Source organism: Psammomys obesus, unplaced genomic scaffold, assembly GCF_907164565.1.
Source record: "Psammomys obesus unplaced genomic scaffold, mPsaObe1.curated_primary_1811, whole genome shotgun sequence".
In the NCBI taxonomy this organism is placed as follows: Eukaryota; Metazoa; Chordata; class Mammalia; order Rodentia; family Muridae; genus Psammomys; species Psammomys obesus.
The window spans coordinates 4,182,670-4,197,171 of record NW_026591086.1 but is presented as its reverse complement, the minus strand read 5'-3'; the positions used below and the strand labels follow the sequence as shown (position 1 = coordinate 4,197,171).

At 43.5% G+C, this 14,502-nt stretch overlaps 1 protein-coding gene across 1 annotated transcript in view; it reads left to right on the top strand.

Moving 5' to 3' along the window:
* The first annotated feature begins 2,922 nt into the window (after nucleotides 1–2,922).
* LOC129678894 (disintegrin and metalloproteinase domain-containing protein 2-like) overlaps nucleotides 2,923–14,502 on the top strand; it is a 21,591-nt gene continuing 10,011 nt past the window's right edge. The window contains exons 1-6 of the mRNA XM_055609854.1: nucleotides 2,923–2,986; nucleotides 3,338–3,414; nucleotides 6,824–6,879; nucleotides 8,959–9,037; nucleotides 13,321–13,397; nucleotides 13,937–14,105. Of these exons, the coding sequence (XP_055465829.1) occupies nucleotides 2,923–2,986; nucleotides 3,338–3,414; nucleotides 6,824–6,879; nucleotides 8,959–9,037; nucleotides 13,321–13,397; nucleotides 13,937–14,105 (522 nt within the window). The remainder of the gene's footprint in view (nucleotides 2,987–3,337; nucleotides 3,415–6,823; nucleotides 6,880–8,958; nucleotides 9,038–13,320; nucleotides 13,398–13,936; nucleotides 14,106–14,502) is intronic.

Here is a 14,502-nt window from a genome sequence, read left to right as displayed (position 1 = left end):
CAAGCCTCTCAGCCTCCAGAATGAACCCTGGAGAGACAGAACACTGAACAGGCCTAACAACAAGCAATGATTTCAAATCAATAGTAAGAAAAGGCCAGGACCAAGTAGCTTCGGTACTGACACCTGGCCCAACTTCTAAAAAACTAATCAAACATTAAACTATTAAACATGAGGGATGTGAGAAGATTCTCCATACTCATCCAATGAAACCAGCATTTACTGCCCTGATACCATAAACCAACAAAGACACAACAAAATCTAAAAACTAATCACCCTAAATGAACGCAGATACTAAAAGAGAAAAACTTCTCAATAAAATGCTAGCAAAAAAAAAAATCCACATTAAGAAGTTTATACAGCATGATCAAGTATGATTGAGGACAGGTCAGTGTGTGCAAGCCAAACACATGAGGTAAGGAAATCATGATGAAAATTAAACTCTTAGGACTTGATGTTAATGAAATAAAGCTTATCCGATATACAATGAAATACAGAATATGCAATGTATAATACTTAATGAAGCTAAAGCAGTGGATGGGTGGAAATTGATACATTTAAATGGACACAGGGAAAAGAGAAGTTTTAAAAAATATATAAACTTCCATTTTTAGCAGCTAGGAAAAAAAGGACAAATTGCAACCAATGAAAACAAGGATCAAGTCAACAAAATAGAGAAAATATTAACATATGAGTGAAAACTGGGTCCTTTTTATAAATTTTCAATTCAATAACTGACCACAAGAAAAGAGAAAACTTATGTTCTCAATACTATTTTTTTTAAAGTCATCTATCTAGAGGCCACAGCCTTTTAAAGGATGACATAGGAGGGGGGTACTTAAATAATTTTTGCAAAAATACTTAAAAATTTCAGAAAAAAAATGAACAAAACCTTTCAGAAATAAACTGCCTCACACTAGCACAAGTGGAAAGAGGCTTAGATATTTTTTTAAAAATTAGATTCACAGTAAAACTAGTCCTCTGACAAGGAAAGTCCCAGCTTGAAAGCCCTTCTGTTCACAAATGCTTGGGGAGCAGGGAAGAAAAACATTCACAGGATTACACTAAATTCTGAAGAGATTACAGAATGAGGCTGCCCCTCCAGAGCCTTCCAAGGGGCCAGCATACCTCTGATACAAAAAAAAAAAAAAAAAAACTTGGGTGAGTTCATTGAGACAAAAGAAAACTAAAAGGATCTCATTAATTTGGAGACAAAGATTCCAAAATGAATGTAGGTAAGTCAATCCAAAATACATAAAAAGTTCAAAACTTAGCATGATGCATTTCAAGGACAGGAGTCTGCTTCAGTAGTTTAACTCCGAACATGGACTGAAAAGTGAACAAAGCCTTGTGACCAGTGTACTTATGCAGAAAAGGGATTTCAGTAAATTGACTATCCATGATAAAACTCATATGAAAATCCCATCCGGCTGAGATAAAAGAAAACTGCTGATCGTGACTAATGGTAACAACAAAACTACTGAAAGCAAACAGTGTGCGCAGATTTTTACAGTCATTACTTCCAACAAAGCGATCCTGTCTAGAATGTATGTCCAGGTTCTGCATACAAGAAAAGAGAGGCAAAGCTGCCTCTTTAGAAAGCAGGGGGGGGGGGACAGCATCTCAAGGAGGCAAATGCCCAAGAGACTATCTATAATAGATAACAGTATATAATTAAATATTATATATGGTAATATATTAATAAAATATTGTCATATATATTGTTCATAGACACAGAAAAGTATGTGAAAGGCTAAACATTCATTAGCCATCAGGGAAAACAAATTCAAACCAAAATGAAATAGAAAAAGTGAGGGCAGATATTTGTTCTAGTTGCAGTCTGTTGCAGTGAGGAGCACTGTGGACAACAGGAACTTAGGGGAGGAAGGGATTTATTTGGCTTACACTTCCAGGCAGGAACTCAATCGGGCACTTGAAGCAGAAACCAGGGAAGAATGGTGTTCGCTGGCTCACTCCTGAGCCCATGTTTAGTCAACTCTCCTACACAGCTCAGGACCACCAGCCCAGGAAGAAAATTCACCCCTAGACACACCCAGAGGCCAATCTGACCTCAGCAATCCCTTAGTTGAGGCTCCCCTCTCAGGTGACTCTAGGCTGTTTCAAGCTGACGGAGCTAACTAGAAGAGCTCTGACAAAGAATCTGAAGTCTCCATACACTTCTGGCGGGATGTAAATTAGTAGCCCAGTCCTGAAGGATTCTTCAGGAGTATTTGCAAAACACACTCTCTGATCTGGCAACTCCCCTCCGGGAATAAACTCAGTATTAAACCAAATCCACACGTAGAGATGCTCATAGACCAATACCGAATACGCGGTGATATGTTCAACGTGCACTCTGCGCCAATGGGAACCACCCCGGGACCTTATGTGAAGGAATACAAGCGTTTCACCCTCTCGAGGAAAAGTTCAAGGCAGACAAAGCTGGCCTGTGGTTGTGGGAACCATCAGGGAACAAGCTGGAGCTTTGGTGGTGCTAGCTCAGCTGCTCATCTGGGAGGTAATTATACTGGTTTGGTCCCTTGAATATTATTAGCCAGACTGTCCACCTATGGTTGACACTGTCCAGTTATATGTAAAGCACTGTTACATATGACAACATAGTATTGTTATTAAGAAGTAAAAGTTCACGTATGAACCGCCCTGCTGCTCAGCCGCTCCAAGGATTCTGTCTCTCCCTAGTAACTTTTTGCCTCCCTCCACCGCCCATCCTCCCCTTCCCCTCCTCTGGTCTCAGATAGAATTCAAACCTAACCAGTCTTTCAAAATCCTGCTTTCACAGAGCAGGAGCAAGCAGCACGCAAGGCTCCCAGCGCAGAGCTGTGCGGCCCACAGCCTTCACCTCGCGCTCCCAACTGCCGCGGACCAACTGCCATTTCCCCGGGCTGGGGTCCAGGACGCCAGGCCATGTGGCTCGTCTTGATTCTGCTGAGTGGCCTTGGCGGGCTTAGCGAGCCCCTAACAGAAGGCAGTGAGTAACAACACGCTCTGGGGCCTTTGGGTGCCCGCTCTGCTTGCCTTTCCCTTCCAGATGGCCTTGGGCGCCCCAGGCTCGCACCTAAACTTCCCGGATCGCACCTGCTACAAGCCCAGGCCACCAACTCACCACAGCTGAAAAGTGAACAGGATGCATGGGGCTTTACTATAGGCCTCAGGACCCTAAGAAACCAGAAACTGGGGGATGGGGTGATCCCAGGCTTGGCCCCTACAATCCTCCGGTTTTAGATCCTTTTTCGGGTTAATGATGCTTCATGGGATAAGCATGAAGGCTCTCCGCGTTGAAAGAGTGTGGCTCTGAGAAATGCCTTTTGCACCTTTGCAGCTCACAAGAGATTACACGTGCAAGTCACGGTACCAGAGAAAATCTGGTCCGTCACAAGCGGAGGCTACGAATCACAGGTAATTAACTTCCAATTTGCTTATGGATTAGAAGTCACACAAATATTTTCTTCTTGGGAAGTTACCTTGGTATTTCTCATCCGTGCTCATCCGCTGGAGTATGCATTTAAGCCAACATTAACAATGTTTGGAGACACTGTTGGTTACATTGGGTTTCTCAGCCCCGTCCTTCTCTGGTGTTGACCGCTCACTTGTAGATCTGACCCACCAAAGGCTCTCTTCCCATCCGTATGTACCCCTCGTGTGTTTGGAGGACTATTTCCACGAGAGGTGATGGTTGTCATTTGATACCATGGCGTATTTAGAACTATTTTTCCACTTTGTAAATATGATTCTCATTAAGATTTTTCTTTTCAGAGCCTGGCAGTGCTCGTGCATGCCTTTAAACCTAGCACTCAAGAGGCAGAACCAGGCAGATCTCTGTGAGTTTGAGGCCAGCCCGGTCTATGGTCTGAGTCCCAGGACAGGCAGCCTGGTCTATTGGCTGTGTCTCAGAACAGCCAAGGCTACACAGAGAAACCCTGTCTTGAAACACGAAAAAAAAAAAAAAAAAGAATTTGTTTCAAAATGTTTTTGCTTCTCTTTAAGATTATTGCCCTTTGTTTTTTTGTTTTGTTTTGTTTTTCAGTAAGTTCTAAACTTGTTTATAAGCTGTGTTACTTAAAACAGCAACCTTTGAGGCTGGGTCACAGACAGCCTGGTCTTTAAATGCTCGTGTTTCCTCAGTGCTTCTCCATTTGCGCCTCTGAAAGGTGAAGCTTGTAAATTTTATACATCTTTTTCTTTTTATTTAAAAAAGGAATGTGTGTGTTTATGAAACTTTAATCATTCAGTTTAAAAGGGGCAGTTTTAAAAAGTGGCTGTTTCCTTTTTAACTGGAAAACAAACAAGGATGCTACCCGGAGGGCACTAACTTCCAGAGGAACTCACTGGGATTGATCTGCAGTGAGCGGAGAGAATACAGAAAGCAGTTGTCTCGACTGTGGAGTCCGGGGCTGTGACTGTTGTTAACATCTGCCTGCCTTATTAGCCTGCAGGTCACCTGCCAGCTCTCCTGAAGCAGCCAGGCTGCAGCAGTTACCGGCTCAGGGGCCACGACACACACACAGACACACACACACAGTTGGTAGAGAATAGAGATTCTAAGAGGAAGGTACTCAAGGTGTAAGCATGGAAGTCGAGGGCGTGCAGAGGACAGACCATGTAACAGGCAGACGGCTGGTGAGAAGGGGGAGAAAGGGAAAGCTGAGCTGGAGTAACTGGGCATCCTGAGAGGAGGGGGTAAGGCATTTTTTTTTTTTTTTATCCATTGAGAAGTGTTTTTTAAAATGGAGTCCATGGATCGGGTTTACAAAACCGACAGCGGGGGGGTATGAGGACATAAAGCTCTGACATATCTTGAATGCCAAGGGAAGATGTCTTAAAGACAGAATAACTGGAGAGATGGCAGAGTGGTTAGGGGCACTTGCTCGGTCTTGAGGACCAGCAGCAATGCTGACTGTGCCTGCAGCCATGTTTTATGTACTTACGAAAGAATAAAATTTACTATAAGTCAAAAATTATGGAAAACAACCACTGTTTAAATAATATTCATAATGGCGAACAGGACATTTGTGATACTAGCTAGCTGGGCTGTCAGCAAGGGCTACGCTCTCCTGAGTGGACCTGACACTAGTTTCAATTAGTATCAGTGTTTTGGTTATTAGTATGATTTTTGGTGACTTGGAATCTTATCTATTTTTAAATCTAGCATAGCTAAAGTACACGACAATTAAAAACTAGTATCAAAGTAGCTTACAGAGAAGTCAAAATGCTCCTTAAAAACAACATAAAGTTGAACTATTAGAAGTATCCCGTTGTTAGGCCCAGCATGAGCCTAATTTTAAGAAGGTATGAAGAGAACTCGGGAGATTAATCATCGATGCAAAATCGCAAGAGGTTTGTCTTGACCATTGCGCAATGGAGTCACCCCTGCTGGTCAGCAAGGAGTGGCACTGGGAGACAAAGGCTTTGGGTTTTTAAACGACAAAGCACGGGAAATTCCAGGGGTTGCAAGCTTGGTAATTCAGGATTGGATGAGGTATTTAACTTTTAAAATAATTGGTTGCTTCTGGGCACCCTTAGGTCTGGTCAGCCCTGTTGTAAATATCTGATCTTCAAGTCAGTTTGGAATTTCCTGACATATGAGATATAGCCACAGTTAAAGGTGGGAGAGTGATTAACTCATCCCGTGTCTGTTCTGAGGTGTGGGGGCTACAGGCTTTGGATCAAAGGTTAGGAGCTATTTGGGAGAAGGATTGGGGTCATTTGGCCCAGTTTCCAAACAAAGCTCATATCATAGGCGCCAGCTGGTGATTTTCCCTCCATTTAGTAGAGATCTCTGCTTGTTCTCTTCCTTATCTCTGCCCTTACAGATGGCTAATGTCAGGAACTTTTACATTCCTCGGCTCTCTGGGGAAGCACTAAGAGGTTTTAATTAACATGGGCTTAAAACTGGAAAATATAAGATATAAGGCAATTAAAAGAAACATAGGTTACAAAGTTAGTCTGATTCTTTCACCGTAAGAGATCTAGAAAGAAGTAGAACTGTCTACTGTTATTTCTCTATTTACTATTGTCCTGAAAGTACTTACCAAGCCATGCAAGAAGGAAAGAAAACAACAGAAAAAATGGCTAGGCATAACAGTTGGGAAGGGAAAAAAAAAAGCCTATCATTATTTACAGATGAGATAATTATAAACAAAATAAAATCTGTGCTAAGTCAGAACAAAACCCAACAGCAAGAAATTGTATAAGCATGATAGAAATACAAAAATGCACCACATTTTTATTTTGGCAAAAAAAAAAGTATAAAGCAGGATTTTAAAAAAGAATCTGTCTTACGCTACCTAAAAATCTAATTGCAAGTCAATCTGACTGAAGACAAAAATAAAAAGGGAGAAAGCAAAGAGCTTAATATATGCTGAGCTATGTTATCATTTCACACTTATAGATTAAAAGGCACCAGGTCTCTGCAGACGTACAGAGCCAGGACTGGTAACCACAGGGAGCGTTTCTAAACCTTCACATTGGTGTAGCACTCGTGAGCTCTGTGTCCAAACCATGAGCAGATTCTGTAGAATCCACAAACACCACAACACTGTGCTCCTGGCATTTTGCTCTCCTGTATGTGGAATTTCTACGAAGCAATTTTGTTAGATTCTGCCCAGTTATGAATCATGAGTGTCAGAGTGATCTGAGTCTTTAGCGAGGTAGCACAGTTACTGGATAAAAACTAAAATTTTAGAAAAAGCTATCTAAAATGTATCAATATGATTTGGGGGTGCATTCATGTTTTTTTTTTAAAAAGTTCTTCTTTCTAACTCCAGCATCCTGTTTCCTTGTATTTTAAAATATTTTCTCCTTCCAGGTGGTCTACAGACTCACAATTGAGGGGAAAAAATACACTCTGAACCTAACGCAAAAGTAGGTGATTTCACATCTTGTCATTGTTGGTAATTACCTAAAACGTAATGATTTTGTGTCTCAAATTTTCCTAGTTAGGGGCTGTTCTTTTTTTCCCCTTTTGGTCTTTGTTTGTTTGTTTGTTTTGTTTTGTTTTTTTGTTTTTTGAGACAGAATCTTTCCATGTAGCCAAGGCTGGCCAAGTACTCATTGCTCTTTCCCCAACACATTTTTCCCCTTTGTTTTTTGTTTGTTTGTTTGTTTTGGTTTGGTTTTTGTTTTTTGAGACAGAATCTTTCCAGGTAGCCAAGGCTGGCCAAGTACTCACTACTCCTCGGTCTCCCAAGTGCTGGGGTCACAGACACACGCCACCACTCCTTGATTTGTGCTTCATCTTTCTGCATCATCTTCAGTTTTGTGTTTAAAAGACTATGAAGTTTCTGTAACCAATTCCTAGACCCGGTGCCCCTGGGGGCTGGAGCCATCAGCAGCCGGCACCGCTGGTCTCTTCCAGCCCTCCCGGCTTCTCTCCAGTTATCTTTGCAGCTAGCTGACCACCAGCTTATGCCTGAATAGGCTGGTGCCATGCCCATCCTTCCCGGCACGGGACACCTTTGCTGTGAACAGAGCTAGTATCAAAGCGCCCTGTGAGGCCACAGCACAGCCCCAGGGCCCTGCTCTCACCCCACCCGGCTCTCCAGGATGCCGTGGGGGTGTGCCTGGGGCCTTCGCTTGACAAGAGTTTGGGTGACTGGCTCATCCACTTGTTCACTGAAGTCACTGCACGCTCACCGATCTATTGCATGGATTTATCCATACCCTTCCATCTTCCCTTCCCATAACACTCTGTGCACGGTGATTTCTTCAGATTTTTACTTTCGCTCTTACTGATTTGTTTTGGGCCAGTTTTAAGGATTGTTTTCTATGAGCATCTGACTACTTCTCATGTTCAAAAGCTTCTGTACAAGTACACATGTTAGTTTTCTGCAAATGTTTTTCATGGCTTGCTTCTCTTTCTGTCGTTTAATTTTTATTTTTTAAAGTTCTCAAAAAGATTTTTCATGTATGCCTGTGTTTTTTTTTTCCTGTGTATGTATGCACACCGCACGTACACAGTCCCTGCAGCGACCAGGTGAGGGCATCCGAACACCCAAATTTGGAGTTGCAGAGGTATGTGAGCTACCACCTGGCTGCTTAGAATGGACAATGTTCCCAACCACAGAGCCATCTCTCCCGCCTGTATTCCACTTTTTCCCTCAAAAGGAGAATCTTTTCCTTACACTGCATTGTTTATTTAACTGTTGTTACCTTTCTTCCTAAGATTCAGGCTTTGGACCCACCTTTTTATATGTGTGTAGCCACTGTTCTAAACTCTGTTTTATGACCGTTACCTCCTATGACCCTTTCCTACCTCTCTCAGGGACATGGTGGCCTCTCTTTGGACATGGCTCCTTTTCCATGCTCCCTCTCCCATATGGCTTTGGGCCATGGAGGCTTTGGGAATGGCTTAGCAGATGCTTGTGTCTGATCCCTTCTGCACCCTTCAGCTGGGCTCAGCATTTACTCTTATCCTTATTCCAGTGTCTCAGCAATGCTGGGGCTGCTTGGGATTCATCTCTTATCTGCCCCATCCACCTGTAGGCTACAAACGTGGCCCGGAGAAGGCAACTTCCCTTCAGTCCATGGTCCGTGCATAGCAGGCATCTTTGTCTATTTGGTTTCTGGTAGGACAATGCTGTTTGGGTGGCTTACAAAGAACAGCTTTGACTGTTGCTGACACACCTAACAGAGCTAGAGGGTCTGGACACTGGACTGGAGAGATGGTTCAGAAGTTAAGAGCACTGGTTGCTCTTCCGAAGGTCCCGAGTTCAATTCCCAGCAACCACATGGTGGCTTATAACCGTCTATGGTGGGATCTGGTGTTCTCTTCTGGGCACAGGCTGAATGATGTATAAATAACAAATGTTTAAAAAAATGATGTGGACACTGAAAAGGTTTTTTTTCCATAAATTTACCTAGAGATGATGTATGATGGTGAACTTCAAGTTAAACGTGGGAAGCAAGTTTCTATTTAAACGCATTTTATCTTTGCTTTTGCAGAGCGTTCTTGCCTCCCAACTTTAGAGTTTACAGTTATGACAAAGCAGGAATCATGAAGCCTCTTGATCAGCATTTTAAGGTATGGTTCCATCTCCCTCTGCCTCGGTGGTATGTGTGGTCCTGGAGTGTGCAGTGTAGACACCCTCTTTAGTTCTGACATGAGCTTAATCATTTCCTTCTGTTGATATGTGCTTGGCCCATGAAGCAGGTGATTATTAAAACAAGTCAGACTGCAATGTTTCCAAACTATTGGGTTCCCAATGGTATACAAATGTGCACGTGTGAAAAGCCTCAATTTCAGTCAGGGAAGTGATATCAAAGACAGCAAGGGAACCCCTAAGTGTTCTCTGAAGTTTGCCCAAGGATCAAATGAGAACGCACGAAACAACGGGAGAATATTACATTTTCACACATTTGAAGCAGCTGGAGCTGTGTATCCACATTGGGGGATGGGAGCAACTGAGGAATGTGGATAGAGCTGCGGAACTGCCCCGTGTCTGAAGAAGTACACTTTTTTATCATTGCCATTGTCCTGTCTTGTGCTTGCTGCTTCCCCTCCCCACCTTCTCTTCCTCCTTTCTTTTTTTTTTCTCTTTTGCATCTTCATTTTCTAGATAACGATGCCATCATTTTTAGAGGCTACGATTTTAACAAAACCAATAGGCATGGTCTTAGTGTCTTGTTTTCTTTTCCTGTCGCTGTGATAAGAACACCCTGGCAAAGGCAACTTAAGAGAGAGAGGTTTTGTTCTGGCTCCTAGTTTAAGCTCATCGTGGTTGGGAAGAAAGGCGGCTAGAGCTTGAAGCAGCTGTCCACATGGCATCCATGGTTAGGAGCAGAGAGTGATGGTGGCATCCTACTGCTCAGCTGTCTTCATTTATTTATAAAGTCCTGCATTCCAGGCAGCGAGTGGATGGCCATTCCCAACTCATTGGACAAAATGATGTTAATTCCCAGTGTCCTGCCTCCAGGCGACTCTAGATTCTGTCAAATTGGCAATTAACACTGTCACACTTTAGCACGCACGCACACACACACACACACACACACACACAAATCCATATTGATATAGAAATAATGCATATTCTCCAATGGTGCTGTCTGCTACACAGAAAGAGATTTACATGTGTGTTTATGTAAGTATGAGAAAAAGACAGATAGACACAAGGCCACATTTGATCATGAAGACATAAGCCTTTAATCTCAGCACATAGGAAGTAGAAATAGAAAGATGAGGAGTTCAAGGTCACCCTCAGCAACATAGGGAGTTTACCAGCCTGGACTATATGAAGAAATAAACAGTAAGAACAACAACAAAAATCTTATGAAGCAAAAGCCTACATGGTAACAGATATCAGACTCAGGATTTAGACAGGAAGTTTGGAACCCAGGGCAGCAAGGTACAGTGAATGTGAGGCTGCTTGAATAAATGGTTAGATTCTGTCTCCTTGTCTCCAAAGTATAACTTTGAGAAAAGGCTGAGGAAAGAGTGCTTTATTTAAAACTTAAAACTGCTAGTATCCAACACAACAAACACAGGGGTTTGAGTAGATAGTCTGGGTCTCTGTCACTGCCTTCAGCCTGTGTCTAGCCTAGGAAAACCCAAGTCTATCAAGTAGGTAAAAACAGGAAAATTTACAGAGCTGTTTTTATGATTTTTCAAAAACTATATTCATCCCTAAAAGCAAACTATCCTGGAAATAACAACATATGCCAAAGAACAAATCAACCTCGTAGACAACCATGCTCCATGTCTTGATCCTATCACACTGGGAACCAGTGGCTCAACAAATGCATTTTTGGGGAATCCAAGAATGCAGCCTCTAGAAAATGGGGAGTCTGTTAAACTCCTCCTTTCCCCAATCATTTTGTGCTTGCTTGTTTCTTTACAAGCCTTGCGGTGTTTTGCTTGAAATCAGACATTCTGCCTAGCGTCATGTAAGCAGTCTGAGTTTTGTCTCCTTCGCCCCTTGACACTTGTAATTGTTACTAGTTTTATTAATTGTCTGGTAACTGTCTGGATTATCCTGGCAAAGTCTGTCCTCTCTCCTGTCCACCATGTGCTAAGTCTGTGCTGTCATTTTATAAGAAGACAAAGGTTAAGGTTACCCCCGCCCATGGTCAGCCTGGAAGAAAGTGGTCATTCAGGCTTCTCTTTGTCCTTTCCTTCACACCACAGCAGTATCAGACTGTTCCCAGTTGGCTGGTTGCTGCCCTGTCTTAAACCCCGGGGCACACACTCTTCCACAGCTTCCTCCAGTCCAGTGTGTCTGCCTTGGTGGGACAGCTGTGTAGGTCAAGCTTTCCTGTCTTCTTCGACCCAGGACACTCCTCCTCTCCATCTGCTTCCCACCTGGCCCTCACAGGCTAACCAGCTACTTGGAGGCTAAACATGGAGAGAGTTCACCAATCTAGCACGGCCCTCTCCCTACAACCTGTTCCTTTCTGTCTGTTTTTAATATGCCTGTAGGCACGAGCTTCTCCTTGTTCTATTGCAAATAGCATGCCCAAATAGACTGGTTACTACCCACTCGAGAGCCCCTCAGTCAGTTCTGGCAAACAGAAAAGTGCATCTGTGTCCACTTCCGGCAGATTCAGCATCCTCATCTTCCCTTCACTCTGTGATACTTTCCCCTTTATTTAAGTATCTCTCTCTTTTTCTCTCTCTCTCTATGTGAGTGTGTGTGTGTGTGTGTGTGTGTGTGTGTGTGTGTGTGTGTGTGTGTGTATGTGAGTGGTGTACTTTGGGGGTTTTGTTTTTGTTTTCTGTTTTGAGACAGGATCTAATTATGTAACCTTGTCTAGCCTAGCACTTGCTTGGATTGGCCTGAGACTCCCAGAAATCTGCCTGCCTCTGACTCCAGATGGCTAGGCTTAACGGTGTGTGCTATCACAGCTGCTAATATATTTTTAATCATGTTCAACGATGCAACCAAAACGCTTACTAATCTTTGACAAGTTCCCAGTCTTGGACTGGAGATAGGGTGATAGAGTTCTTGCCGAATATGCATGAGGTCTTAGGTTCAATCCCCAGCACTGAAGGAAATCAACTTTAAGTGTTCCCTGTCTTGTTCCAGGAACTCCTCTGGAGCCAGCGCCTGGCTTGCAAGCTTTACGGGGCTTAGTTTCTGCCAGATTCCCATGTTAGGATCAGAATTTTGTCCCCACCCTGGAGAGATCACTGTGTAGTGCCTAAAGTCAAAGACGGCTGAGTTTCAACAGCACAGGTCAACGGATAATGAGAGTAGGCCATTGGGACCCTCACAATTCTCAGCTCACCTGCTCAGGAGAGGTCACAAGTATCGACACAGCAAAGGAGTGTTCTCCTCGGACCCGGGTCCTGTCTCTCTTTGCCTCTTGTATGCTCCAGTACTTCTCTTACTGCTTTGGTGGGAAAGCCACTTAGAATAGAAACTAAGGCTAGATGTTGTCACGTGGTCAGGCTGGCATCCCTCTCGGATCCAAGTGGGTTCTGCCTGCCCTTCCTGAAGAGGAGCTTGCATTCTGTAAGTGTCCTGTCCTCAAAGACAGATAAGAAGAGGGAGATGTAAATACTCCCCAGGGGATTGGGCTGGGTGGGTGGAGTCAGCCACTGGAAAGCCCTTAGGTCTCTCTGCGGGCCACAACCTCAGTCCAAGGGCTGATACAGGAGCTGTGCCTGAGCATGCATCTTGGGAGCTCCTTCTGTGTCTCTCCTCTTCCAAGGCTTTGCGTCTCATTTCCAGAACCCCGGAAACCCTGGCCACCTCCCAGAACCTGAAGACTGAACCATTAGTAGCCCCTTGCTCCCTTGCCTGTCTCCCTTGCAGAAGACGCGTGGGAACCCACGTAACAAAAAGCTCGGCGAACGTAATGGCCCTGTTTCTGGGGCTATTATTTGCCTCTGTGAGAGGGCTCTGTGCAAGCCAATCGAGCGACTCAAAATAGTCTTGAAAATTAGTTTCTCTTTTGGATTCATTTTTGCTCCTCTAACAAGCAGAATTAAGTCAGAAGAATTCGAAAACAAAACAAAATGAGTTTTTGTTGCTCTTTACCTTACCTTGATTATTGATAAAGAAAATAAAAAGACAGAGGCGGACAGACTTCCGGGAGATGGAGACAAGCCTGATTTACATAGTGAGGTCCAGGCAGCCAGAGCTACAGAGTGAGACCCTGTCGAGGGGGCCGGGGGAAATGGAACTGTAGAAAATGTATGTGGTTGTTTACTTACAAAGCCAGAAGAACATTTTGGAAAGTTGCGGAGTGGAGCTTTGGGAACCACTGTTATTTGGTTCACACACAAAATAGCCAGCAATTGGAGGTATTTGATAATGTTATCTTTACCACAAGGGATATATTGTGTGTTTTATCTTTGTGTTTCAGAATATCTGCTACTTCCAAGGATCTGTTGAAGGCTATCCAAATTCTATGGTGATTGTTAGCACGTGTACCGGACTCAGGTTGTAATACGTAATTGTATATAAAATGGTGTGTGGTTTTTAAATTGGTGTATGTATGTGTGTGAGTGTGTGGAACACAAAATGGGTCATACATGGAAATTATTTTAGATGCTAGCTTCTATCCTCATACTGAATTTAAGTTTTTCTTAAATTTGGAGCTCGTAAAAAATTTCTCAGGATTTATTTGTTATTTTTACGTGTAGATGTGTGCGCCCGCATGAGCACTGGAGGAAGACCCTGGAGCAGGTGGTTCTGAGCTGCCGTGTGGAGCTGAGAACCACACGTGGTCCTCCATGAGAGCAGGAAGCGCTCTTATCCCCTCGGCATTCCTTCAGCCCCACAGAGCCATGAAACATGAATAGCTGGACAATCCCAGCCACATCACTATTCCGTGCCACTCAGTGTGCGGCTCCTCAGTAACTCAGTAGGAATTAGTGACCTTACGAAAATGCAATAGTTACGTGGCAATTGGCTGACACTTTCCCAAGCGTTGTTTCATTTATAGCTTGTATTTTTGTTGTCGTCTTGTTTTTCGTCAGGGGCTTTCTTCAGTTTGGAAATGCTAGCTATGGAATCGAACCCCTGGAGTCTTCCATTGGCTTTGAGCACGTGATCTATCAAGTGGAACCTAGGAAAGGGGACGCATTACTCTACACTGAGAAGGGTGATGACCTAAGGCGCCTTCAGTATAAGATACGAAGTGTCAAGGTGAGCCATCAACTAGGCCGCAGCAAGTCATTTTCTGCTAAGCAAATTATTTATCTACATACGCCCCCACACATAGATACCGTAGGGATATGCTGCTCAGAAAGCTCATTTGCACGGTCTTTAAAACTGGTTTTGTAATTCCCCCCACTGTTTCTTCACTAGTGTTGTTAGCGATGTCCCCATTGTTTCTGATGTCATCAATTTACATAGTTTTGGTCTTTAAATAATTGCTTTTCTTCTCTGATAATTCCATACATGTTTATAATGTATGTGGATCGTGTCCGCCCTGTCCCCTTGTCTCATCCCACTCCCACTCCGCCTGCAGCTCTGCTCCAAGTATGTTCCCACGGGTGTGTGTGTGTGTGTGTGTGTGTGTGTGTGTGTGTGTGTGTGTGTG